This window comes from Salarias fasciatus, chromosome 22, assembly GCF_902148845.1.
Source record: "Salarias fasciatus chromosome 22, fSalaFa1.1, whole genome shotgun sequence".
In the NCBI taxonomy this organism is placed as follows: domain Eukaryota; kingdom Metazoa; phylum Chordata; class Actinopteri; order Blenniiformes; family Blenniidae; genus Salarias; species Salarias fasciatus.
The window spans coordinates 11,029,664-11,057,158 of NC_043765.1; the positions used below are offsets into that span (position 1 = coordinate 11,029,664).

At 46.8% G+C, this 27,495-nt stretch overlaps 1 protein-coding gene across 1 annotated transcript; it reads left to right on the forward strand.

Annotated features, from left to right (window-relative positions):
- The first annotated feature begins 1,821 nt into the window (after positions 1-1,821).
- trim71 (tripartite motif containing 71, E3 ubiquitin protein ligase) lies at positions 1,822-27,495 on the forward strand. Its single transcript, XM_030120660.1, has 7 exons — positions 1,822-3,711; positions 17,703-17,870; positions 22,633-22,767; positions 25,138-25,380; positions 25,482-25,979; positions 26,082-26,222; positions 26,386-27,495. Exons 1-7 carry the CDS (start codon positions 2,974-2,976, stop codon positions 26,956-26,958), a joined length of 2,496 nt encoding a protein of 831 aa, XP_029976520.1. The 5' UTR covers positions 1,822-2,973; the 3' UTR covers positions 26,959-27,495.

Here is a 27,495-nt window from a genome sequence, read left to right on the forward strand (position 1 = left end):
GTGATGTCTGTGGTGGACCTTCTCGTGGTCCAGGTCTGAGGACAGAAATGCTGCTGTGTGTCGGGAGGCCGTTCGGTCAGATGACACGCCAGCAGGAAGCAGAGCAGCTGTCTCTGCATGTGTCATATGGGGATAGATCCCATCCTAACACAGGGCCATTTGTGAGATTTATTTTTCTGCTTCTGTAACCCCCCCCCCCTTCCCCTTCCCTTTAATTCCTTCACAGCTCCCCTCGATTGCCCCCTCACACTCATCATCTCGGGATGTTGTTACGTCTGCAGCCTGGAACAATGGGGGCTTCTTCAGACTCAAAGAGCACAGTGATCGTGCAGCCAGCACCTCGGGGGGTTCTGTACAGTTCTGCCGCATGAAAGAGGGGCCTGTGCCGAACGCCACACACTTGGCAGACTGTCTTGAGAGATCTTCTCTCATTTTGACGTATCGCCGTAACCACCGGGGTGTTTTAAGCCATCCATCCTTTTATCTGCTCCCTCTGCTGACTTTAAACCCGAAAGCTGCTGTAAATCAGAGGCCATCTCTCTCTGCTCCAGCCACTGTTGATCTTTCTTTTAACTCCAAGACAAATGGAGTAACACGTGTGACCTGTGTCAAATTAAGTTAGTTAAGTGTCTCATATGATCCCATTTAGATAATAACTCCTGATTTGTTTTCTTCACACACTGACTCAGCTGAGTTGAACTATTTGCTGCACTGTTGAGAGAAAATGAACCTTTAATTTGAATCATTTAGATTTGTGTGTTGATCACAGTTTAATCCATTTATTTTCCTTATTATTTACCACGTATAGTTGGCCATTTGGCCAGAATATGATTTATTATCTTTTGACTTTATATTGTTGATAAAGCCAAATTAGCAATCTTTTTTTGTGTTGATAAGCAAAAATGATTGTTTGATAAAATCATTCTGAAAATAAACAGTTGAGAAAACTGTTGCTTTCTTCATCAGTCACAGCCTATACGCTTCTTTTATTGATTTTTATGTTATGAATCCATTTGGGACAGTTTGGACACTTTGAAGTGGGTTTTTTTCTGTATCTGTGCTCAGCAGCAACAAAATATGAAAAGCAGAGGGTAAGCAATTCTAAACGATACACTCTGTGTTAGATTTTAATGTGTAACAATTTGCTGTGAAATCTTTCCACTGACATAAATAAAAAGGAGAGTGCAAAGCCTACTTTTTTTCCTCAGTGCATTCTGAGGAATTCCTGCAATGCACTTCATACACACATGGTCATCTGATCTGACTATGGGAAGGTTGCAGGCTCAATTCCCATCTCCTCCTGTCCACGTGAAGATATTGAACCAGCGGAAGCTGTGAGATGGACGGAGCACCTTGCGTTGCAACTTCCTCCACTGTAGCTGAAGGCAGAGAAACATGGTACAAATGCAACCCATTCTAATAACTCAGCATGATGTGTTCACACTGCTTAGTGCCTGGACTCGAATCACCAAACAAGCATTGGATAATATTTTTGATTTGAAACGGGTCATCTGATACATAAGATTATTCACAAAAAATAAAAAATAAAAACCTCATGAAATATAAAATATTTTATTTTTGTGAATGATACAGTCTCATAATAAAAGCCGTGTATTACTTTGGAAACTTTTATCTATTGTGGTGGATAGTCATGCGCGCGCCTTGTCCATCACAACTGACCCAGTCGCGTGGGCATCCCGAGCACGCACGCGTACGTGACCACCGTCGGGAGCGCGCGCCGGGCGCACGCCCCTCTCCTCCCCGAAGGCGGAAGTGAGTCCATTTTTTTTCCCCCTCAGTCGGATGAGAGCGGCTCGAGGAGCTGCAGTCGGAGCCACACGCGCCCACCAGAGCGCACGCCTTACGTTAATGCGATTGCTTATCCACCGCGTGAGTAAACAACGGCGACGCCAGCCGCCGAGTGCGGGACGCGACTGAGCTCCGGACGGCCGTTTGCACCGAGTTTTTTTTTTTCCTTTTTTTTTTCCTCCCGGTGCGGGACGCCGTCTCTCCTCGCAGCCTGTCGGAGGGGGAGAGAGAGAGAGAGGAAAAAACGCTGCGCATTCCTCCACGCAGAGAGCCGAGCCGCGGAGCAGCCGACCCTCCGGCCGGCGGCGGCCTCTTCATGAGGCGGCATTCATCCACCGCATGACTCGTACGAGACTCGCCGTGGCTGGGTGTTGATCCCCCCCACACACTCTGCCCCCCTTCCCCTCCCTCCCTCCCCCGCTCCCTCCCCCGGAGACCCTCGCCGCCGGATCGCTGCTTTGATGAATAATTTACGGTCCCTCGATCCGAAGCTCGCGCTGCGACGACCCAACGACCCGCTGGCTGCGCCCGACGCCGCCTGCACGGACCCCGATGGTGGACTAGAGGGGGGAACCACAACCACTTGAATCACACAGAAGAGATATATTTTTTTTTTGAAAAAGGAAGGGAGAATCGAAGCAGAAGCCGTGCGGTGGTCGCCCGGTGCCGTTCCGTCGCGCTGAGCCGTGTAGTCATGTTGCCGAGTCGGTGGGGGAGGAGAGCAGGAGCCCCCCGCACCTCGACCAGCCAGTGTCACTTCACTTTGGGATTCATGTTGTGAGTTCAACAAACCACCATCGGGTAACTTTTTTTTTTAAATGTATAAATAGAGATATCTCCCTTTAAACACTAAAAGCGTCGTTGTAATTACTTGATAAATCTTCCCGAAACGCCTCACTCAGTTGACTCTAAACCTCACAAGTGTTTTTTTATTACCTCAGAAACTCTTGTTTTCAAGAACTGTCTACCTCTTTGTTTTGCATCAAGCTAGAACTGTATAACACAGGTGATTAGCACCGTTTTCACTGTTGACTTCAAAGAACTTATGAATCTACCTCAAACGCCTCAGTATCTTCTGGAAAAGTCGACGGTCCCTCAATGAATACCTCAGCCTCAGAGCCACACGTGTTGTAAAAGTGAGCCTTGTTTCAGTCGCGGCCTCAGATGGCTTCCTTTCCAGACTCGGACCTGCAGACGTGCCCGCTCTGCAAGGAGTTGTGCGGCTCCTCTGCTCCCATCTCCTCCAGCTCCTCTACCTCATCTTCATCCTCGCATACCTCGTCCTCCTCCAGCCAGACCACCAAGAGGCTCCACGTCCTGCCCTGCCTGCACGCCTTCTGCAGGCAGTGTTTGGAAGGCCAGCGGAGTCCCGGAGACCCGCTGAAGCTGCGGTGTCCCACCTGCGACCAGAAGGTCTCCATCTCCGAGGCCGGGGTGGACTCCCTGCCATCCTCCAACTTCCTCTTCAGCAATCTGCTGGACGTGGTGGTGAGCTCGGAGGAGCAGATCCAGAACAAGAATGGCCACCACCCCCATCGTGGAGGCCTGGGCGTAGGTTCCTCTGGCTTCCATCACCCCCATGGGGGTCTGTTGCACACGCACCATCTCGGTGAGCCTCAGTGCAGCTCCTGCGATGAGGAGAACCCGGCCACGTCCCACTGCCTCGACTGCCAGGAGTACCTCTGTGACAACTGTGTGCGGGCGCACCAGCGGGTGCGGCTGACCAAGGACCACTTCATCGAGCGCCTGGGGGAGAACCTCCACCTCAGCCGGGCCAACGCCAACAGCAACTCGGGTCAGTCGGGCGTGTCCGTGTCCCTTGCCCAGTCCCTGCAGAACAACTTCGCCTTGCTGTCCCTCTTCCAAGATCGCATGAGCTTCTGCCAGCACCATGAAAACGAGGTGAGAAGACACTGCCTGTATACAAACCTGCACAGACACACAAACCTGCGTTCATATCACCAATTAATGCTGGAATGAGTCTTGCATGTATGCATGCATGAACCCTAAAAGCTTATTTACCCCATGTTTTGGGGGTTGTTTTCATCTAAGCTGTCCACATGAGCCCCCCACACACATTCATGAACGTTCCTATAGTGTAATAGCATTATGTGTGTAGCATAGAACCATACTGGGGGCCATATGGCCTCAGGTTCAAAGGGAGCTGAGTGGCTCTTCACCTAGTTCCCTGGAGAGGGATAGGCACGTGTGTTGAGCTGGATTTTCACACACACACACACACACACACACACACCGAAACCCCCACATGCACACACTCATAGGCATAGACACACGCAGAGTCTGGTTAATCTGTACCACACCATCCATTCGGGCCAAAGAGAGGCCCCTGTAGTAACTGCACACATGTTTCTATGACTGTTAGAAGTTTGATGCATGGACATATTGTGGAGATCTACGTTTTGTCAGTTAATGGGAAAGACAAGTTGGAATTCTAAAGGGGATTGCAGTGCACAGTGTAATGTGGTTGAAGTAAACTACAAAGGCCTGCAGAGCAGGAAACCAGCTTTTTCTCCGTTTAGTCATATGGTCAGGAAGAATAACAAATAGCACTAGTAGGAGGTATTGGAATGTCATTTTTGTACCACTTCTGGTTTTTGTTGAGGAGCCTAGAGCAGTTCTTCCTGCTGTCGGTGAATATACTTTTTGGCCCCACGAGCGCGAATAAACAACCTGCTCTTCAAAGAGGTCCCACATGTGTGATCGGTTGTGCTTTCTGACATGCCAGTAAATCAAACTATTAAATTAGCTGCAAATTGCAGGCGCTGTGAACTTTTTCCACAAAGCCAATAAAAGACATGGGTTGCATATCGATCTATAAAGTTACAGCGGTGTGTGTTGCCTCGGTGCCTCTACCAGCAGGACACAGCTCATTGTTAGCAAAACCTTAAAAAAACACAGTGGCACTACTTCTTGAAGTTAAAAACTTAGTTTGTATCCCGATGTTTTGCAAGGAGGAATTGAGAGATTTGGTGAAAAAGCAGAAGTTTCTCAGACCAAACATGGGAGTTAAATCTACTTTAGGATCGATTTATTCATATTAAAGATGCTAGATTATTTGTTTTGCGTGTGAAGAAGGTCAGGATGTTATTTATTTTCAGTTTAGAAAAAGTAATGCAGAAAAGAATGAACGATCAGCAAATGACAGAAGTAATCCTGCGGTCTTGCTGGTCAGTAAATATTGTGAAGCGGTTGAGACACAGATAAATAGATGCCACCCAGATTCAGCTCTGGCCTCAGTAAACCAGCTCTTGTCATAAAGTCACAGTTTGTTACTTCGCACGGCCAAATCCAACCTTTGTTAAAGGAAAAAGTGGAAGCGAACCGATGGAGGAAGCAAACCAAACTAAAAGGTTGTTGGTATTTAAAAATAATAGCAAATAACACATTTCTGCTGTTTTAATTTTTTACTTACTTTTTAGTTGACCTCTTTATATGTTTCAAAATCGACCAGTATGCTCACTTGTCCGATGATCGACACAAAGGAAAAATTTTTAGGCCAGATCTTGTTAAACGTGGGGCCTTCGGAGGTGCTGTGTGGAGCTGTGAAGCTGTCTCTTATACAAAGGAAGGTGTTGTTTGCTTCTCACCTACATGCATTGTGTGTATTCCAGAGGCCTAATGTGTCGAAACGTCTGGTCTCATATCAGTGTTTGTGTTGAGTAACTCCTGAGGCTTCCTCCACCTCGGGAGGGAAAAGAGATAGCATATTCCACCCTCTGTATGTGTGAACAGCTCAGTCGGAGTGGGTGCTAAGAGGTGGGCTGAACATGTTTTGGCAACCTTTAAAGCCATTGCTGGTGTTGGAGGATTACACTTTTAATGCAGTCTTTATATTTACATGTTGGAAAATTCATCCAGGGACGTCTTTGTTTTATGTAAGCGTGCTGTTTGATCAAGATCACAATTGCTTAATTTAGCTATAAAAAATTTTTGCATGGTGCTAAAGTAATCCAGCCCCTCCCCCCATGCACCCCCCCCCCCCCCCCCCCCCCCACATCCACTGCCAGTAAATAGGTAGGTTCAGTTTTCCAGTAAAGGCTTCGTTTCCCACTCCTCTCTCTCTGTGCTCCAGCCCTGGGGGAGGGAATGACACAGGAGAAGACTAGCTAGCCTTTCTTTACCTACTGAGCACAGAAAGCGGACCCATTGTCGCTCGTCCATCTCCGAGTCTCTCATCAATTAGAATTGGTGCATGCGGTTAGCTGCACGGTCGGAAAGACCACTGGGGCCTGTTTGCACATTCCCCCACTAATTACATTTGCTTACTACATGTCGACATGTCGGCTTCTTTGTCCAGTTAATTCCAATTTCTCTGATTGTATTCTTTGAAAGGCTGATGACTTGTTTTCTGTTCAGGTGTTTGATGTGACATTTCTACACAATCGAGGTCATATTATGTTGGGAAGAGGTGTCTCAATGTCATAACCTGTGGACACAGGCATGTGTGCACGTTTATGCAAAATTATCCAGACCAGTGAATGCCTGAAACTATAAATACGCCAATAAGATTTGGTTTGACTTTTTTTCTTAGAAATTTTTACCTTTTGCATGGTTTGGTGGGCTGAACTGGAGCCTTTTGCAGGCTGATTGTGGCCCATGGGCCTTATGTTTGACAGTCTTATCTAAAGCCACGACAGATGAATATTTAAACAGGCCAAATGTCCTTGAAATGGAGTTGATACGCATTAGAGACACACTGAGTTTTACAGATATAAACTGTGTCAGCCTGTCGCCACTGGATGTGAGTTCAGGTGTGTTTCCACAAGGCAGAACTTGATACGGACTCAAATGACAACACCGGAGCAGCGGGAGGAGCTTGAAAGAGTCCCAAACACCTCAGTGAGCCGGAGTAATAAGGCAATGTTCATTTTGATGAGCTTTATCCTACAAAGTTCACACTTTAAACTTATATCCACATGTTTTTCTTTCCGTAATGTCGTCCATAGGCGTCTGTCAAGGTATTTCCTCTCACGCGAGCCAGGGATATTCATGGGAGTCTGGCACTCAGCTGGCTGTCAGCTGTAGTTTTTTTTTTTTTTCCTTGTGTATTCAGGTGCAGCTCCCTAACAGAGGACTGGAGGCGCTGCGCCCGCTTTTATCCGGGCGAGTTCTTGGGAGTCTGGCTCGGTGTGCGTCGGGCCCCTCCTCCCTCAAACATCATGAGAATACCGAGTGTTGCAGAGCCGTGTTTATTTCTAGGAGCCGTGGTCCTCTTCCCCTCTGCAGTATTATGTAAGCCGAGCTGGGGATTTCACTGTAGGATCTTCACTGTCCATTAACCGTTCGTCATTCCAACCATATGTTACCTCAATTTAGTGCGCGCACGGGTTATTTCTGCTCGTGAAATGGACTTTCCCTTCAAAATCACCTTCAAACTCTGGAGGGCTGTTGATACAGTGCATAAAAAAATTGACACGCAAGCCTTTTACTTCATCTGCTGTAGTGAAAAAAATTGTTTTATTTTTCATGCTCTTCTGAAGCTGTGCGAGGATCACATTTATTTGCTTTGGCTTGAGTTTCCCCGTCCCAATGGTGCCCGTGCACACCCGTCAGTAATATATTTCAGTCGGGGGTCATTTGGGCTTCGAAAGTTCCGAAATTGCAGAAGCTGGAATATTCCCAGCTGATGGAGGTGGAGAATGGAGAAAAACCTGCTGGCGAATTGGGAGAGTTTCAGGTGGCAGATAAAGCCCCCCGGGGCAGCTGCATGCTGATAAGACTATGTGGGGTATGTGAGCACGCGGGCAAATATGTTGGCCTACTTAAGCGGCACAAGTGACAGTCGTTGCTCATCTGGAGCGGTTTGCAGAGGGTCCCGCCGCTGCATGAGTGTGTGTGTGTGAAGTGGAAAATTGGATTACATCATCGCGGCGCCCTCCGCTCGCTGTGATGTCACACTCGGACATACCGGCGCACGCCGAGGTCCGTCCGAGACGCCGCTAATGATATGGTAATCCCTGCAAAATGTCACTCTGCGCCGCAGATTAAATTGTTGTCGCCATGGCTACGGGCCTGCTTGGCCACGTGCGGGGGCCTTCTCAGCGTCACACACGGAGTCATTATACAGCCCTGGTGGGTGGGGTCGGGTGAGGGGGGTAGGTTTGTGGGCATTGGGTGCCTAAAATATGTCACGCTGTAAGGATGTGCTGGAGTTGAACTAATCAGTTTGGCGTCCAGTTAGCGCCGTCCGTGGGAGACGGGGGGGTCCGGGAGCGTCGGCCTAGATTGCGGCACATTTCCACACTTCGCATGCAGACTGTTGCATTTTATGGCTCCATTATCCAGCTCAAAGGCTTTAGAGGACGTGTCCTGAACCCCCCCCCCCATTCCTCCCAAGTTTTTCTCCTCTTCTCCCCCGCTCCGGAGCCCACTAGCCGAGTATGTTTGTAAGGAAACCTAACCCAACACTGACGCTGATACAAGGCCAGAGGAATTCCTGTAACTTGAGTTTATACCTCCTGGGTTGGCTCTTTCCTCTCTCTCTCGCTCTCTCGCCTTGTTTCCTACAAACACACGGGGGTATTTCCTCCATCCACTGCTGCCTTTCTCATCAGCTCTCTGTGCTGTGTCACAGACAATGGACTTTATAGATGCAGAAAGTCTCAACATGATTTAGCAGCTGTTGCTCTTGCTGGGCGAGCAATTACATTTCATCACTCCTGGAAGTATCCGCGAGTGTGCAGCAGCGGCGGCGATGGCGGCGGCATTTCTCTTCTCCAAGAGCATCTCCCATCTGTAGGTAGTTATCCTCTGAAGAGGATTTTTAGTGTGTGTGTGTGTGTGTGTGTGTGTGTTTCCACACGGCCAGCAGAGTTGGATTATATGAAGTTGGACTTCCAGGGTTTTAATGTGCAACATGTGCCCAGTAATTAGAGTGCATTCCCTGTTTCCTGTGTGTTGTGAGCGTGTTTCATGTTGGATGAAGGGGAGAGTGCATATATGTATACGTGTGTGTGTGTGTGTGTGTGTGTGTGTGTGTGTGTGTGTGTGTGTGTGTGTGTGTGTGTGTGTGTGTGTGTGTGTGTGTGTGTGTGTGTGTGTGTGTGTGTGTGTGTGTGTGTGTGTGTGTGTGTGTGTGTGTGTGTGTGTGTGTGTGTGTGTGTGTGTGTGTGTGTGTGTGTGTGTGTGTGTGTGTGTGTGTGTGTGTGTGTGTGTGTGTGTGTGTGTGTGTGTGTCCGAGCTTTGATGTCCATTTGAGGACTTTAGGCCGTATAAATTTAATGGATAGAAAGGAAGGCATTTATCACATTCTCTTTGACAACAGGATTTAAAACCCATTCAGAAGCTGGGACCTGCCACTTCCTACTCAGTGGTTGGGCCCAAATGGGGTTTTAATTGGCCATTATTTGACCTCACTCGACGGGATTGTGCTGTTAACACATTGGACTTTAAAGCTTTCGGCCCTATTTAGGAGACACTGCACAGCTTCCAGTCGCGATCTGTCCACTATAAACATTTTTTAATATCAGCCCAGGGCCACGCTGGTTTGCTAGTGGTCATGCGGGATGCTCAGGTTAGACCTGATTTACCTCCTGTTGTGATATTCTTTATATTATTTCTGGTGAAAATGGGGCTGGTTTAAATTGGTTGTAAATGTATGCAGCACCCAGCACTGAACCAGGGTCAAACTTGGACCAGTTTGACCCTTTACTGGGCAGGTGATGGTATTTGGAAACTTCTGCACTTCTTTCTTGTAAAATTTTAGTCATAAATGACAAATTACTTTACCGTGACTGTATTATCCTTCATTCTTTGAGATAAGTGTTGTATTTGTTTTGGTAAAGCATCTCTTCCCTCCCAGTGAGAGCGCTTTCTTATGCTCCATGCACATGAAGCTGGCGCTGCTCACCTCATGAGGAGTTTTTTAAACATTCATGCCCATTAGTAAGTTATATTTAGACTATTTTTTGCACATACGATCTTGTATGGCACAGTAATGCTTACTCTAGTGGGGAAGGCGGGCTCTGTTGTGGGCGTTGGACACGCTCCTGTCAGTCCACTGCATACTGCCACTGCTTCTCTGACCGATGGTGGGAATCCTTCCTCCATATCATGCAGCTTTCTAACTCTACGTAATTTGTCCAAACTATTTTGTATTTTTATTTACCTATTTAAATAAATATAGGTCAATTTTTGTATTGACTTTCTACATAACGGCACATACTTTTTGGGGGATAATAATTTTGATCTCAAACCGTCCAACAAAAAGCTTTTTGTCAGCCTAAAGTGGTAAAACCTCCGTTTTATTTGCAAATGGACCCAAACGAGGGGAAACCTGCGGTTGTGTGATCAGTCCTGTGATAACACTGAAAGCTTTGTGAGTCTTGCTCTGAAGGGTTAAAGATCATTAAATCGGCTGCTTGTGATTGACTCTGATGCCGGAGGAACTAAGATTAGCCGGTTTGTTTGCGCACATTCATGTGCTTTTTGTTACCCGCCGTGCCTCTCGGGTTTCTCCTTCACCTTCTCATTGTTTTTCACGTCCTCCTCCTCTTGACCTGGTTTTTTTTTTTTATCTCCCCTATCTTCCCCACCCTTGCACTTCCTTTTTTTTTTTTTCCCCCTTCTCCTCCTCTGCTCTCTCTCCACCGCTCTGGTATTAAACACACAACAGTCGGTCACATGCTCTCTGAGTAAAGGAGGCCAGCTGACTGTGGTTTGTTTTTCCTCCTTCGCTCGCCCGGCGCCGGCCAATCAGGTGGCCGGCTGGCGGCCACCGCCCCCCTCCCGTGCCGTCTGCGGCAAGGTTTCAAAACACGGGCAGGAGCGTCCGTCTCAGCAAGGTGGGGGTTCGCCACGAGAAGGCGGAACGGCAGTCGAGGAGGAGGAAATAGAAGAGAGAGGAGGAAAAAAAAAACCCCGACGTGGGGAGCGTTTGGGAAAAGATGAGTTTATGTCTGGGATTCCCATAGAAGGAGCTTTGGGCTGGCAGATGGTTTTCCTGGGATAGCTGGGAATGTCTGGATCAGGTATTCCACAGATTATCCAGCCTGGAAATACCAGACTGGCTTAAAGCTGCTGCTGTCTGTTTAGCCTTTTCGAAGTGACCCCACCTCCCCCGCCTCTCCGTCATACCCCCCCCCCCCCCCCCCCCCCCCAACTGTAACACATGCTGATCTCGGCTTCCTCAACCCTCAACAATCACACTTTTTCTGCAGAGTGAGAAATACCTTCCTGCAGCTGGTGTGCCTGTTTTCTTCTTTTGTAATTCCCTCCTTCCTCTATGCGCTGGGTAATATTCCTCAGTGAGGAGAGTTTGTTTTGCTTCACGTGAGCCTCTCTGACGCCTGCCTCTGCCCCGAGTGCTGAAACTGGGCGTGTTACAGTCGTGCGTTTGTCATCAAATACCTGACATAGCTTAAACATTTCTGCATCAGTCGAGACGAAGCAGGTGTCCTGCAGACAGCCTTAAAATAGAGGCTGAATTCCTTTTGAAATGATCAGCAGCATTCACAAGTTTAATTTGAAGTACTCACTGCATTTTCTTCTCCCAATTTTTTTTAAACTACAGTGATAGCTCCTCAGATGAGCAGCTGTTGTATTTGCGTGATGTTGTCCAGGCGGTTTGGTCCACCTTCACAAGTGCAGTGTGAAAACGAGCCAAACCAAAGGAGGGTGTGAAAAGTGTGTGTGTGCACCGACCTGAGTCACTCAGACCATTTTATTGTAAAAGCACTCTATAACTGTGTGTGCAGATGCATGTGTGTGTGTATACCTTTATGCTAAGAAAATAGTGGTAACAAACATTTAAAGAGCATCTATTTATATAAATATATAGCATAAACTGTAGGAACCAAATTAAACTAAAGTGCTCAAATCTTTTGCTTTTTTAAACTCAGATAATCATTGAAATGTGTTATCAGGAGAAAAGCATGTTTTGGCATATTTTGATTATGTAAATATGCTCAAATAAAACAATTTTACATCCAGATTTTCTCTGTTTTTGTACAGTAGCATTTTAGCAATAGACCCTCCTTAACGCTTATCAGATGATTAATGCAGCCTCTTAACACCAGCGATGAAGTCCAAGTATCGCAAATGTTAATGTGTCTTGGAAGCCGCATCTGTTCTTGTTTTAAAATAGAAAAGCAAGTCTTTATAAATGTGTTTGATTCGAGCCAGCAGACGGCTGACGTCAGGCTGCAGGAATGCGTCGGCCTGCACGCGTACCTCGCTGACCCTTCTTGTTTCTGCCTGTTGACAGGCTTGTAGAAGAAAGAGCTGACGGGCCCGAGGCACTGACACACATTATGAAAAACAGCAGTTTTTCTCACAGGTTGAGAGTTTACGTCCTTGCGTGGGATGGCGAGGCGGCGGACTGGTGCAGGTTTTACCCGAGCCAGCAGCGCTGACTATTTTTTGATAGCTTCAAGTCAGAACAATGACGACATTGTGAGGAAAAGCGCTCCTATAGTTTGTGCAAAAAATAACTGGAAAACTTGAAGCGCCGGTCTTCTGTTCTCGGCTCCCGAATGTTGCGAAGGTGGATTTTTGGATGCAAGAATGTGGGTTTGGTGCTGTGAAGGCGACGTGCTCTGGCAGTCCTCGCTGTTTTTCTGGCACCACAGTGTGACATTACACGGCCTTCGTCCCTTCCCCCCTCGCTCGTTCGCTCGCTCTGTCTCGGCTGTGCACGCAGGCAGCGAGTGCTGCACGGAGCGATTTTACTGGCTGGCTGACTCGGTGCCCTCTCCCCCAGTTCCCAGTGCCTCGGAGGGGAGGAAAGGGGGCCGATCCTGCTGCTGGGTGAACACAAAGCCACGCAGCTCACAGCCACCGTGCATTAGTGCTATTTCCCCCAGGATCTCACCGATGTGCTTTTATCTAGCCGCCGTGCGGCCTCTGTCTCATATCATTGAGACAGCCCAGGATCAAATATAATAAAATGCTTGTTTGTCCTGTTAGAATAATCAAATTCATGGGGTTCTGCAGGTATCTGAAGCAGAGATGAGTAACTGATGAGTTTAGTTCAGATTGATCATCATTTCTCACTACTTTGGATGCACACATCTGGAAATTCAAAGATCAGAAGTGATGTGAAGTGTAGATAATTAAAGGTGTGGGGCCTGTTTGACTGCCAAAATGTGGAAAGTATACTAGGAGTTGAGGCATTCAACCAATATTTATTCATAAATGTGAAATATTTCAAACCTATAACCAAGCTTTTTTTTTTTTTAAATGAAAAAAAGACAGGATTTCATTAGCTCCCATCCAGTATCTAACCGTTTGTTTCAGCTTCATTTGAAAGCAGAAACAGCCCCCGAATGAATTGGAAGGCATCCTCTCAGCTTGTGATTGGGGACGTGGGGGGTGTGTCTGAGCGTGAATTCATAATGGAGACGCGTAATGGGAAGAGAGGAGACTGGGAAACATCCGGTGCGCTAATGAAATACAATAACTCACTTCCCCTCCCCGATGGAGCTGCAGCCGAGCCGAGCCGCTCACGCTTGATTCCCGCTCCCCTTCTTTTTCCGTCTCGGATGTTGTTGAGCGTAAGAAATGTGCTGCGCTGGTGAGTCACCTCAGCCCGAAGGCGTCCCGCCCCGGCGTAAACTGAGGAATTTACTACGGCGTTGGCACAGCACCACGCCTTTCTTTCTCCCATCTTTTCAGGACGTATCTCCTGGATCTTCGTGCGTGAAGGTATCCGCCAGCAGCTGCTGTTATCAGGAACCTTTACTGCAAATTATTTGTGAAATTGGTTGGCGTTTTCTTAAAGCTCTCTGAGTTATGATCTCGCAGAGACAGTTAAGAGAGAAGGAACAGGACACTTGAATGCACACCTCTGGGAAGAGCCTGTATCCTGTGCCAGTCAATAATATTGACGGCGGTTCTAAGAGGCCGGTGTGTTATGTAATCTACAACCTTGGATGGATGGATGAGTGAGTTTGTGTGTGTGTTTCCCTCTCGAGGATTGGTTGAGATGTTGAGACATAAGCGGCAGACAGCATTAAAAATATCTTGAGTTGTCTTACATCCATTTGCTTTCAGATCTAGTTTAACTGATGCTGCTTCCCCCTCTGCTTTTTTTTTTTTTTTTTTTTGCTGTTTTGTTTTGTCCTGGTGCTCCACATACACACATGTTGACGTTAAACATGAGATAACACAGTCATGAGAAGTCATTGATTCCTGAATGGCCCATTTAAGCCTCATGGGTAATATAGATGTTGAAGTCAATTGAGATTTATTTATTTATTTTCTGCTTGTTGATCAAGTTAGTGCTCGGTATGCGTGGTACGAACGCGATTTCATTTTGTTGTGTCACATGGTGATGAGGTGAGGTGACGTCTTCAAGGATGTACCTGGGATAATTGCTTGGGTTTGATTTTCTTAAATTGTGGCTGCGTTCTGAGCTTTCAGGCCCCGTATGGCACCACGGGGAGAAACCCTTTAATATGAGCCAGCACACTGATTGGATGGATATACATGACTACAATGTGAGCAGCTGCCATGTTTAAGGCGTTGTAAAATGTTTTCATATATTGATGTGTGTATGCGCACATATAGAAGAGAAAGAAAATCACGAAACTTGTCTAGCAAGCACGTTGTTTTGCACCGATCCTTCAGATGGAGGATTATAATAGAAATACTTTATTAATCCCAAATGGAAATTCTTGTCAGAGCTCCACACAGAATGAATAGCATAGAGTTGGAAATATCATAATGGCAGAACAAAGTTTATACGGGGGTAAAGCGACGACTGTTATAAGCAACACATGTGTGGCTTTTGTACTCCGTGTGGCATCTGCTCCCAAACTTGCAGGCGTCAGAGTATCGCAAGCAGACAGAATACAAAAAGCGGCACTTGTTGTGGTTGGAGGGGAGGGGAGTTGTCGGGCATTGGCGACCAAAGCATGAGCAAAACAGGCTGCAACCTCAGCTCAAAATGTCTTCAAGTGTTTCTTCCTGACAGCACAGGGGCCTCCGCCCTGGCAGGAGGACGTGCTGAGACAGAGTATGCTGGAGAGGGCTGTAGGAAATGCAGAACCCTGCATTGAATTCTAAATTCAACACCGTTTTTTTTTTTTTTTTTTTTTTAATGCAAGTAACATTTTTCAAGAACTACTTTTTTTTTTGTCAAAACTGACAAAGGAAATAAAATACTGGTATTTATACCTGCTTGATTTATAAATGAGTCATCAATTACTGAACAGTTTAAAAAATGCATTTTTAAATTGGACTGCTTCCTCTTTTTGATCTGGATTATTTTTCCATCATGTCTGCAGCAACATAACTGAATCTTTTGTTTTTTTTGTCTCCGTGAGTGACTTTCTCGCCTTGGCTTTTTTTTGTCTCCTTAAACCCAAATCTTCAGTCTTCCTCCTGTAGCTTTATTATCTCAACACTTCCTTCCATGTTAGGAACGTGAAATGGAAATTTTCAGCTTGAGAAGCGGCGCGGCAGCTAAAATGACATAATTTGTCCACATGAGGCCTTGCGGATCTCTCAAATGCATCAAGCATAAAACAAACTTTCGCCTGTTGCTGTTGATGTTTTATTAGCAGTAAAAGCCACCAGATAGACTCACATTCGCTTCCATTTGAGATTAAAAAAGGGTCTGATTCCTTCTGGTGGAATTTTTTTTGAGAACACATCGACTCTGTGTCTGTGTTGATATTTGGAAAATGCATATACTCCACGTGTGTGGTTCTCTACATGCATTTGTATGTGGTTTCATTACAGGGTTACTGGAATTTGTCAAATGTTTTTGGCACATTGCTTACTGCTGATTAATACTTTTTAATTGAAATATTTTTTAAATGTTTGAAAGCCTTCAAAAATGATCAAACCAAACTTGATCTTAAATATAGGCTCATTTGTAGTGACCATGACTGCACATGTCTTTTGTTAACGCAGACTCGGTGTCCAGCCAGTGATATTTTTGCAGATAAAACTTTGTAATGTGGATTTTTGAGAAACATTTCTAGACTGACGATAGTGAAATATCACATGCGTCCGTCTGTTTCACACTTTCCTCTTGATTCCAACAACATAAATTTTCTGGATCTGATGGACATAAGTTAATGGAGGTGGATTTACAGTATCTCTACAAACCAACACAACAAACCCATGGACGGTGTTTTTAATAGAACTCTCTATCCCTCGCTGGAGCGGCTTCCTCCATCAGCAGGATCCTGCTGATTCCAGTCTCCGGGAGCCATAACGAGTCAACCATTCATCAAAAGCCATCCTGTGTTGCCCCATCAATCTGCCTGTCCCCCGGCCCTTCATCCTCCTCTGTCACCTTCCTCCTCTGCTCCGAGCCAGCTGCATTCCTCGCTTTTGTGCGTCCCGTCCCCCAGGAATTTGGGAGATGCGGACGGGGGAGGGACGCCAGGGCACTGAGTGACGGGTGTTGGGGAAAAGGAGCCGAGGAGGAGTGGGGGGTTTACTCCACAGCCAGAAAGGAGGAGGAGGAGGAAGTCCGATAAAGGGGGGTGGGTGTGTGCGCGTGTGACTCATTAGATTATCCTGCTCCCTGGGGGATCCACCAATATTGATGGATTGATTGCAGGCCCATCCCCATCCACTCAAGTCTCCTGCCATTGGAGGCCATTGATCCCCCGTCTCTTTGGGATATGATGCCCCGTGCATATTTAATTAACCTTCTATTACAACCAATCAGCTTCCTGACAAGGGCTTAAAGCAAAGCTCAGTTTTTAGCTGGAAACCTTAAATGACATTTTCCCTCCACGTCCCCCCCGGGACATCTTTAATCAATCAGGTTTGCTGCCAGTATTGCTCACAATTTCCTACTATATACGCAAATATATTAGAAGAGTTGTTGCATTGCAAGCAAAATACGAAGTAAAACTCAAAACTAGTGTTATTATAAGTTTTGAAAATGTGAAATGGGACTAAAATCCCTTCACGGTCGTCACCCTCGGATGGTGAAGGATTTTCTGGAATGGGTATTGATCTGGTTGTGTTGGCCTTTAGGCCCTTTTTGTTTCTACTGGCACAGTGTTTTGGAGGAGAAATACTCTCTGGGGTGTTGAGGCCTACGTGAGCCTCCCTGGGAACACATGCATATGGATGACTAGTTTATCATTCATGGTCTTTTCTCTTTAATTAGCTGCGAGCGTGTGTGTGTGTGTGTGTGTGTGTGTGTGTGAGAGAGAGACGGAGAGAAAAGCAGAGGGCAACACTTGGCTTGCTGATTAATTTATTCATGCTGCCGGTCTCACTTCATCGTCAACCTTTGTTGACTCACAAGAGTAAACACAGCAGCTTTCTCAGAGCTGAGTCACAGAGGGAGGCGGTTTTAAAAAAAGGAAAAAAATCTTTATGTGGGTAAAATGTACGGAAGTGTCTCAAGCAAAGTTCAAACCCAGGAAAATCTATAGTTTTAATCAAGGTAACAGCCCGTTTCATTAGGTCACTCGTCAATATGCACTGTAAAGAAGAATATGGCAAAGCGACTGAATCTGAAACGCTAATAGTGGCTTTTTAATCCTTTTATGAGCTGCACTTTGGTTTTATGACTGTCAAAATGTCAAAAAACACAATGAGAAAGAGCCTCTGCCCCTTCTTTTTCCAGGAAACTCTAACATCTCCTGGTTCTTTAATAGCTTCGATAGTCCAAAGTTGATGGTTCGATTTACTTATCATGTGTCCTTGGCTGCAAAATACAGAGTATCTGATTGCTGCCAGTGGAGGTTGAGCACCTTCCACGGCAGACATCACCGAAATTGTTTAAATATGTTTGAATGAGTGAATTTAACAGTGCAAAGGACACTGACACAGCCGAAGGAGTGAAATCCTCTCTGTGAGGAAACTTCGCTAACTTCTCCCGTGATTCCACGGTGACAGAATGCGATGAAAGTCTTTCCCAGTTTTGATTGAGAATGGCCTCCACTCTGTCTCCTCAGGTGTTCCTGTTCTTCTGTGAAACATGCTCGGTGCCCATCTGCCGGGAGTGCAGCGTGGGCCGCCACATGGGCCACACCTTCGCCTACCTGCAGGACGCCGTGCAGGACTGCAGAGCCATCACCATCCAGCTCCTGGCAGACGCTCAGCAGGGCCGCCAGGCCGTGCAGGTGAGACGTTTCACACAACGTTTGAAGACCGGAAGATATTGTCATGGATGTTGTTTTCAACACGTTGCAGTGGAAACTTTTCTGAAAACGAAAATGCAGAAACGGCGCATACTCACTGGAAGTGTTGACATGTAAACCAGGCCGAACACACAACCGCAGACCAAACGCCTCCTGGAACAGGGTGACATTCACCCTTTATTTCCAGTGAAGTAGAGTAGCTGTGCTCTACGTTTGACTGACATTTTTATGAGCCAATCCCATCAAATTTGTTTTACACCCTCCCCCCTCCAGATTGAGCCGACCGTCTGGTTAATGGAGAGTTTTTTGATATTCATCTCAATTTTGCAGGAAGATGTGCAAAATAGGATAATTTGACGTGAAAAGCATGTGAATCCAGCGGCGCTCGCCTCTCGGTGAGGCAGCAGCTGCGCCTCCCACATCGTCCCTGAGCTATTAGAGTCCATCAGCTCAAACGTGTTTGAGAGTGACCAGTCCGTGGCTGCCGGGAAGCCCGAGGTTAGAGGTGTCCAGCTGGCCCTTAAAAAAAGGAGAGAGAGAGAGACAGAGAGAGCGAGAGAGGGGAAAAGAAAGAAGGGGGTGGGTCGCACGGGATGAGCTCTGGCTGAGGGGGCAGGGCTGAAGGTCAAAGGGGAGGAGGTGTGGAGCGGTGGCTGGGGGAGGGGGGGGGGATGAGGTATTTAAAGGATTTCAGAAAAAGGAAAACTCCCTCCTCTTTAGTGCTACCACCTATTCACCGCCTCACTCTCCCACCAGCTTCTGAGGCTGACTTCATCTAACGGTGACACATTTGAGAGGAGAAAAATGAGCTCAGCAGCTCCTTTGATTTATTGGATTTAATCGTCTTAAACGCAACGCTGACTGCAAACAGTTGTTTTTCCTCCCCCCGTTACATAATTTCTCATTTATTCCGCTGCCGTTGGATAGCGTTTTGGAATGCGTGCTGCGTTCTATGGTGTTTTGTCTTTAAATGTGTTGTAGCTCAGAGGGGGCCGGCCGTATAAAACCTGACCTTGGGTCGTGATTGGACTTTGGTCGTGCCTGACGTAGGGAAAAGATAAATATTGATTGATAATGATTGCGTCCGACTCACAATTCATGGTAAATAAACTCATTAGGGCTGTACCCTCTGAAGTGTTTTCATGTTCCTCTATATTCAATTTCTTAAGGCAATTCAGTCATTGATTAGCTTTTTAGCACTTTGGGTTTTTTGTGGATTGATCTCAGTAAACGTTTAGATATGACTCCGATTTTTGTGGTTAAGCTTCAGTAATTGTTTGCTGTTTTTATTCAAAATTAGGGCTGAACGATTTGGGAAAATAATCTAATTGCGATTTTTTTCCCTAATATTGCGATTGCGATTTAAAATGCGATTTTATTATTTTATCTTCTTTTTCTCCAAAAAAAGCCATAAATATTTGTTTTAAATATGACCAACACAATATGAAATCTGTTTAGTGTAAAATGTTCTTTCCATTTGTATGAATAAAATTATAAGATTTACAAATTTAAATAAATGGGATTTTTATTTAAATGCTCCAAGAAACATAAGAACAAGCACTTTGTAAAAACTGTACAAAATCCACCATCTTGACAAAAAATATATAAAATAATAGGCATCTATCGCACTGCTCCCAAAGCAGTAGTAACATTTTATACAACTGAAGCATAGAATTTGACTCTATTTGAAAATATTTTGTAGAATCTGAATAAAGTTATAAATAAAAGAATAAATGCACTTTTAGATTAGGCAAAAAAATAAACCAAACCAGTGCGTAACGGTACTGGAGCTCGGCATTTTCGCTTTGCAGGCGTCATATAAGAGGCACGGTAAATTTTTTCAAGCGTTGGAACAAATTTGTTGTGTTACCTCTGGTTGTGGCAATGGTGGCACGACACGCTCTGCACAACACTTGACGTTTTTTTTTTTAAATCCGAAATAATCCCACACAACTGATGTGCTGTTCCTCCTCGGGACGAATGTCTCAGTAGTTTCTGAGGAGTCAGAGGCCACTGCGCAAAGCAAAGCTTGAAGCAAAGGGCAGTGGATGTTGGTGAATCCGTCACGGCGCTTCTCTCGCTTCTGTTTCTTCTTCTTCTTTGGAGCAATGGCGGGTGGCGACCAACAACTTAGGTGCATACCGCCACCTACTGTATCTCTTGGTGACTGCGCTTCAGGTTACTGCTTCCATTTGTGTCACGTGATTACATTTTAATTGCGCACGTTGCGATTGGCAAATCACGTTTTATCATATCGCAACATTATTGCAAATGCAATTAATCGTTCAGCTCTATTCCAAATCATTAAAAACAGCTATAAGCCCCCAACCCCTCACCCTTTCACATCAGTTTTTAATTTTTTTGAGGTGAGTGTTCAGTGATTGCGTAGGCTTAGCGTGGTTACCGTCACCCGCCACTAGTTGGAGCTGCAGCGCCGTCATACAGCTGTCACCCTCCTCCCCGAGTGACCTGCAGGATTGAAACAGCATTATGGGAAACTCTGTAAAGCGGTGTCATCCTGCTTAAGCCAGCGCAGTTTTTCTGAATGTTTGTCCAGATTATGAAAATAACCATGTGAGCAATCAGGGAAAACCAACATATGGCCATATAATCACCTCACAACCACATCGGCTCAACCACGCTCATAGATTCATTTGCAGGACAGTGCTAGCTGGGTTGGGTTGTTTTTCCACCTGTATTGAGACGACAATCCTGCTCTGCATGATAATTTCTCCAAAATTTGCTTCCTGTAAGCTTAATTGAAGGTAATTGATATGTTGAACCTGTCGGACATTTATGTCATTCAACTTACAAAATGAGAAAGCGGTGGTCGAAGTCTTTAAAGGGAGTCTTTTTTTATATCGAGGAGCTTCGCAGCCACGCCTCACCGCGGTGAGCTGGACACACCCGTCAGATCCAGTTTGCCTTGTGAAGGTGGGGCAAGGCTGTTGTGACCTTGGTAAATACCCAAAACATGAAACACTAGCTCTTCCACCGAGGTCGTATGACTGGCTGGCATGTGCGGTCTCCTCGGCGGGGCTTGTGCCTCACCTATCCGTTACTCAGCGTGACCTTTGTCTGACCGGGTCACGCCTGGTACCTTGATGGAAGGGTGCTTATGTCACGCTGGCTGTTCTTGGAATGCTAAGGTATCACAACACGGCCCGGGTACGACTCCGAACCACGTGTAGCTGAGGGTAAAAAGAAAGTCGGACCCAGCAACACACACACACACACACACACACACACACACACACACTCTGGGAATCAACACCAGCATACATGCAGCTGAGTGAAAAGATCCAGCGCCTACCATCTGGCAGCGCTGGGGGTGTGTGTCCACTTCTGCCCAGGTCACCATGGGAGTAAATGCTGACGCCAGATAATATGTAAACACACCCACACACACGTATGCCTCGTCCCCCTGAGGTAGGAAATTTCCGCCGACTCCACGGCCATTATCTCCTTTGACCTCTGACCCCGGGGCTTGTGACCTCCTGGTTGGCCAGAGCTCTATGCCTCCACGGTGTGATTGGCTGGCCGGACGCTCTTTGTGCTCCAAGCTGTGCACCTCTGGGAACGTGGAGAGAAGCGAGGAAGATGATTAAGATGACTCATGAGAGGCGGAAAGTAGAAAAAGACAAAACTACGAGAAAGAGAGAAGAGTGCGGCCGTGAGGAGAAACGGCTCCTCATCACCGTATCGATGGTGATCCTCCCCCGATCCCCGCAGGATTTCCTCGCCTCTGTTCTCTCTCGGAGGGTGGGGGAGCTGATATAGATGACCCTTTAGGCAAAAGAGAGGAGGGCCCTGCTGCCTGGCTTTGTTCCTGCGGGGCTGCGTTGGGGGTGGGCCCGATGTGTCTTAAGACAGAGGTTGCAGATCACGACCTGTAGAGGTTTAGGTGACCTTTGCTCCCCGCGGCCGATATCACAAAGGAAGTGTTATCCCGCCTCCCCTTCGTCCCTGTGAGGTCCAGCTCACCCGGTGACCCCTCCCCTTCAGCGAGCCAGCCCGAGGAAAAGCCTGATAAAACTCTGGGGGTGCGAGTGGGCAAGAAAGACAAAGGAAGAAATGCGCATTTACCACAATGCGGTGCTAAATGCTGAGATCTTCATTTAGGAGCTATTCTTTTCAGTTCCTGTGATTATCAAGCTGAAAAAAAAAGCGGGAAATCTGTCATAAGAATTCCATTTATGTTGAGTCAATCTTATCCAATCCAACACCTGTAACATGGAATAACCTGTTTCAAAAATGCTTTTTCTTTTAAATCAAGAAACCTTTCATTAGGATAACATTTTCACCAGAATGTGATCATCTTTTCGCTGGTAAAAAAAAAAAAAAAAAAAAAAAGCCTTAATATAGCCTTCTGATAGGATTGTCTTTTTAATCAAAGTGATAAAGTATAAAAAACAGCTCCAGAAGTTACTCCACACAAGCAGAGTGAAGGTAAAAAGATGAATCAGCTCGTTCGGAAGTTATTTTGTGCCATGTGAAGTGACTTCCTATTCCTGACCTGCACTTCCTTTTTCCCCTGGATGAGCTGCCAAATGAGACAAAAGCAACACGAAAAAAATCCAGCAGGTGTTTATGTATTGACTTTCCACGAGCAGGAAGATGCTTTTTATTGTTTCCTCATCCTGTCTCTTTCCTGTCTGCCAAAAAACCCCGCCATGCTTTCTCCTCTGCCCTCCTGAAGCGTGCTTCTCGCCAGTAAAACCGGGTGCTTGTTTCGTTTCCGCAGCTGAGCATGGAGAAGGTGCAGGCCATGGCGGAGCAGGTGGAGATCAAGGCCAAGGTGGTGCAGACGGAAGTGAAGGCCCTCGTCCTGAGACACAAGAAAGCACTGGAGGAGCGGGAGTGCGAGCTCCTGTGGAAGGTAACCATCGTCGTCTCCGCAGCGGGAACACCTGCAGCATTATGCACACTTTCAATTCCCTGAAGAAAAAAAAAACCTGAGAATAATAACTTACGGTGGCATCGACACCCTGACTGTTGTTCTCTGTTCACTTGAAAGCAAAAAAAATCTTTTCTTTTAAGAATTTATTGGTGAAATTTTTCCTCAAACGCACCATTATGAAACCTAATATTAGTGTATTTGATTTGTCACTATTAAAGAGCGTGACTGCATCCAGCTCCACGGCTAAAGCGTTATTTATAGTCTTTCCTTCTCAGTGAGCTTGTTGTAAGAAGTGACCTGTCCTGTTCCTTGGTCGTGTGTGTCTCTGCATGGCTCCGATTGTCACAGTGGTGTTTCATTTAGCCATAATTGATCTTACATGGAGAAAAGTCTAATTGTTCATCCCTGACCTCATAGTCATTCCCAGCCTGAAGGAAGTGAGTTTTTTGTTACATGTCTATTGAATCCAGACGATTTCAGCCTTTTACAGAAGAATGTGAGTCTTGACTGATCTTTGCAGTGTTTAGACTTTGTTTGTGTTCTACACAAACGCAGATTGGCCGTCCGCCATCTTTACTCAGACATTAGGCTGTTGCTTAGCAACAGTTTTGTGTGTGTGCGTTGTGTGAAGCAAAGTTTGCTCTCCTTTGGCCGTTCATCCATCCAAGTGTTTGTATCTACATTCATAATTCAGTCATGCTTTACATGCATTCATGCATGCAGGTATGCATGTCTGCATGCATACATTAATGCATTCATGCTTACATGCATGCATTAATGTATACATAGACCCGTACATTCAGGGTGAAATGCATTACAGGAGCACAAAGCCATTATGGAAGAAATCTGAAAATATGTAAGTATCCTAGTTTAACATATCTGCTTATGGGGAAAGTAATGGATTACACAAACTGCACGTGGCTCTGCTCCGCGGCTGCCTTCATCTCAGGTGCGCGGAGCCTGCAAGCTGAGCCGGAGCGTCTCTGAGTCATGCAAGATATTGAAAATGACTCCGCGAGCATTTACCGCTTCGCCTAGCCGATGCGACGGAGGTGTCAGGAAAATAGAAACTGAATCCAGGAAGGTGCTTGACGGTGACTCAGCATCGAATCAGACACCCTCAGAGATGTTCACACTCCTGAGACGTCTGCAGAACATTTTCACAATTTATGCCACATAACCTAATTATCTTGTTTTTAAATTGTCATTAGTGTGACTGCACTCTCTATTAAACTGTTATCAGATTAGAATGATTTAATTAAACTGTAAATTCCTAATTTTTCTGCATTTAATGTGACAAAACAAATTGATTTTCTGTCATTTATATGGCTTATCTGACAAATTATGAATAGATAAATCAAATGAAACGTTAACTGTTCACAGTGAAATCAATACACGCAGAACGTAACACCAAAACCAGTACTTTCACGTGTAATCGAAGCTAATTTGAGCAATCGAACAGCAGCTGTGTTTAAGCACACTTTTTCCATCCTCTTGTAACGCAACCGAAACATGAAGACCTGTGCGTCGGTGCGCTCCCAGCGGGAGCTGTGCTGTTACTCGCAGTCGTAACTATAAAGTAGCGGGCGCTTCGCAGAACACCGGGCTCTTTGAAATACACACCGACGGAGCCGTCCAGCCATCAGAAAGCCCGACTCCGGTCTTTGTCCTCGTCCCGCTATAAAGTGTAATTCTAGTCTCACAGATGCAAATTGCAGTTTCACTTATACCGAGGATCAACAAAAGGTCCCTCTCTTTTCGGACGCTTTGTTTCTTTCAGAGTCCCGCCCTTACTATCAGAAGTCCCTCTAACCATAGAGGGCTTTTGTGTCATGCTCTTTTTGTGAGGTGGCGCGAAGTAAAAAGCCCAATCTCGGCTTCTCAGGTTCTGCCACCCGCTTTAATGTCCTCTGTGCTCCCCGGCTGCAGGGTAACTTCATCTGGCCGCTTGCTGCTGCACAAATGTGTGATAGTTAAGTTAACAGTAAAATCTGGAACTTATTAGGTGTTTTTCCTGGAAACATCTGTCATATTTTCAATATGTTTGACAATTACTTTACATTTAAAGCTAATTAGAGAAGGAAAAACTCCACAATCGCAACAAGTGACTTTCAATATTCTTTTAAAACTAACCAGACCAACGTTTCTGTTGATTTTTCCTTCCACCTACCAGGCTGGGTGATGTTGAGACCTCGGGTCTCTTCACTGCCTCCTGTGTTGTGTGTTTGCGCTCAATACTGCCATCTAAAGGACACACTTTCTGTCACCACAGTGTTAAGAGCCAGTAGGGGATGAAGCCTTTTTTTCATCCTTCCGTTCAACTTTGTTTTTCTCTCGATCTCTTTCCAGGTGGAGAAGATCCGTCAGGTGAAAGCCAAGTCCCTGTACCTGCAGGTGGAGAAGCTGCACCAGAGTCTGACCAAGCTGGACAGCACCATCGCCGCCGTCAGCCAGGTGCTGGACGAGGGCCACCACCTGGACGTGCTGCTGGCCCGGGAGCGCATGCTCACCCAGATCCACGAGCTGAAGGCCCTGCGGGGCCTGCTGCAGCCGCAGGAGGACGACCGCTTCATGTTCACGCCTCCGGACCAGGTCAGCGCTCGAACCGGGGGCCCCAGGAAGGCTTATGCTGCGGTCCAGGAAACAATATGGATGTTTTCCGATAACGCTGGATTTCCTAACCGTCCCCGCAGGCTCTGTACATCGCCATCCAGTCCATGGGCTTGATCAGCAGCGGTGCCTTCGCCCCCGTCACCAAAGCCCACGGCGAGGGCCTGAAGAGCGCGCTGCGCGGCAAGCCCGCCTCCTTCACCGTGATCGGGTACGACCACGACGGCGAGCCGCGCCTCTCCGGCGGCGACACGGTGTCTACCGTCGTCATGTCGGCGGCGGAGGGCACCCTGTCGGCGGCGGAGGTGACGGACCATCAGAACGGCTCCTACACCGTCAGCTACCTGCCCAAGAGCGAGGGCGAGCACCTGGTGTCCGTGCTGGTGTGCAACCAGCACATCCAGGGCAGCCCCTTCAAGGTGACGGTCAAGTCCGGGCGGAGCTACGGCTCGCTGGGCTCCCAGGTGTCGTCCTTCGGCTGCGAGGGGGAGGGGGACGGCCAGCTGTGCCGCCCCTGGGGCATCAGCGTCGACAAGGAGGGATACGTGGTGGTGGCTGATCGCAGCAACAACCGCATACAGGTAGAGCCTCCAGTCCGTCGCAGGGCAGGATTTATACAAATGATTTGAGAATTTGAGAACTAATAGTGTTTTCATCGCTCTGCTCTGCTCCTCTCTCTCCAGATCTTCAAGCCTTGCGGTGCCTTCCACCATAAGTTTGGCTCTCTGGGTTCCCGGCCCGGTCAGTTTGATCGTCCAGCAGGGGTCGCTTGCGACAGTCAGAGACGAATCGTTGTGGCTGATAAGGACAATCACCGTGTGCAGGTATGGCAACGCACTCCGCTCGGCTCCGCCAGTCAAAGCTGGGTCCCAGAAACCCGCACACACACACACACACACACACGTGTAAACACGCGTCCCATGCTTACACTTTCTCTGTTTCATATGTAAACACAGCGGGCTCCAACACATTTGCCTTGTCTGACAGGTGTTTACTTTTGAGGGCCAGTTCCTGCTGAAGTTTGGGGAAAAGGGTACCAAGAATGGGCAGTTCAACTATCCCTGGGATGTGGCCGTCAACTCCGAGGGTAAGATCCTGGTCTCCGACACCAGGAACCACCGCGTGCAGCTGTTCGCCCCCGACGGGTCTTTCCTCAACAAGTACGGCTTCGAGGGGGCCCTCTGGAAACACTTTGACTCTCCCAGAGGAGTGGCCTTTAACCACGAAGACCACCTGGTGGTGACCGACTTCAACAACCACCGGCTCCTGGTCATCCGGCCCGACTGCCAGTCGGCGCGCTTCCTGGGCTCCGAGGGCATCGGGAACGGGCAGTTCCTGCGGCCCCAGGGCGTCGCCGTGGACCAGGAGAACCGGATCATCGTGGCCGACTCCCGCAACCACCGGGTCCAGGTGTTCGAGCCCAACGGGAACTTCTTATGCAAATTTGGCACACAGGGGAGCGGCTTCGGGCAGATGGACCGGCCCTCCGGCGTGGCCGTGACGCCCGACGGAGTCATCGTGGTTGTTGACTTTGGAAATAATCGCATTCTCAAATTCTAAAGGAAAAAAGAAAAAAAAAAATCTATTTTTTACGTTCTCTCCCTCCGTTTGACCTTTCTCTTGCAGTTTTTTTTTGTTTTTTCTTCTTTTTGATGAAGGAAATGGAGGCGAGAGAATGAATCAGCAAAAAGGAGGAGAGCTCCGGGACGATTGAGAGCACGGGACGAAGGGAAATTAAAACTATGTTTTCACTTTTTGCTTTTCTTATTTCCAAGCCAGATATCTGGTACACAAACACACACACACACATATACACAAAAGGGGACCTCTACAAATTGATAATCAGTAGAAAAAGAGCCATATTTCCCTTCCTTTGCCTCGGCTGCTCTGAATCGTCCTCGCCGGCTCTCCTCAAGTCTACATCTCAGGGAATTTCTCACTTCTTGAAAATCTTGTACCCTCTGCTCCACACCTACCTCATTTAGCTCTTTATGAATGTACTCATAGTCGCTGAGCAGAGGTTTTTAGTCCGTGAAGTTTTACAAAGAAGAAAAGTCTACCTCTATGCTTTGTTATTTAAGAGAGACAAAAAAAAGA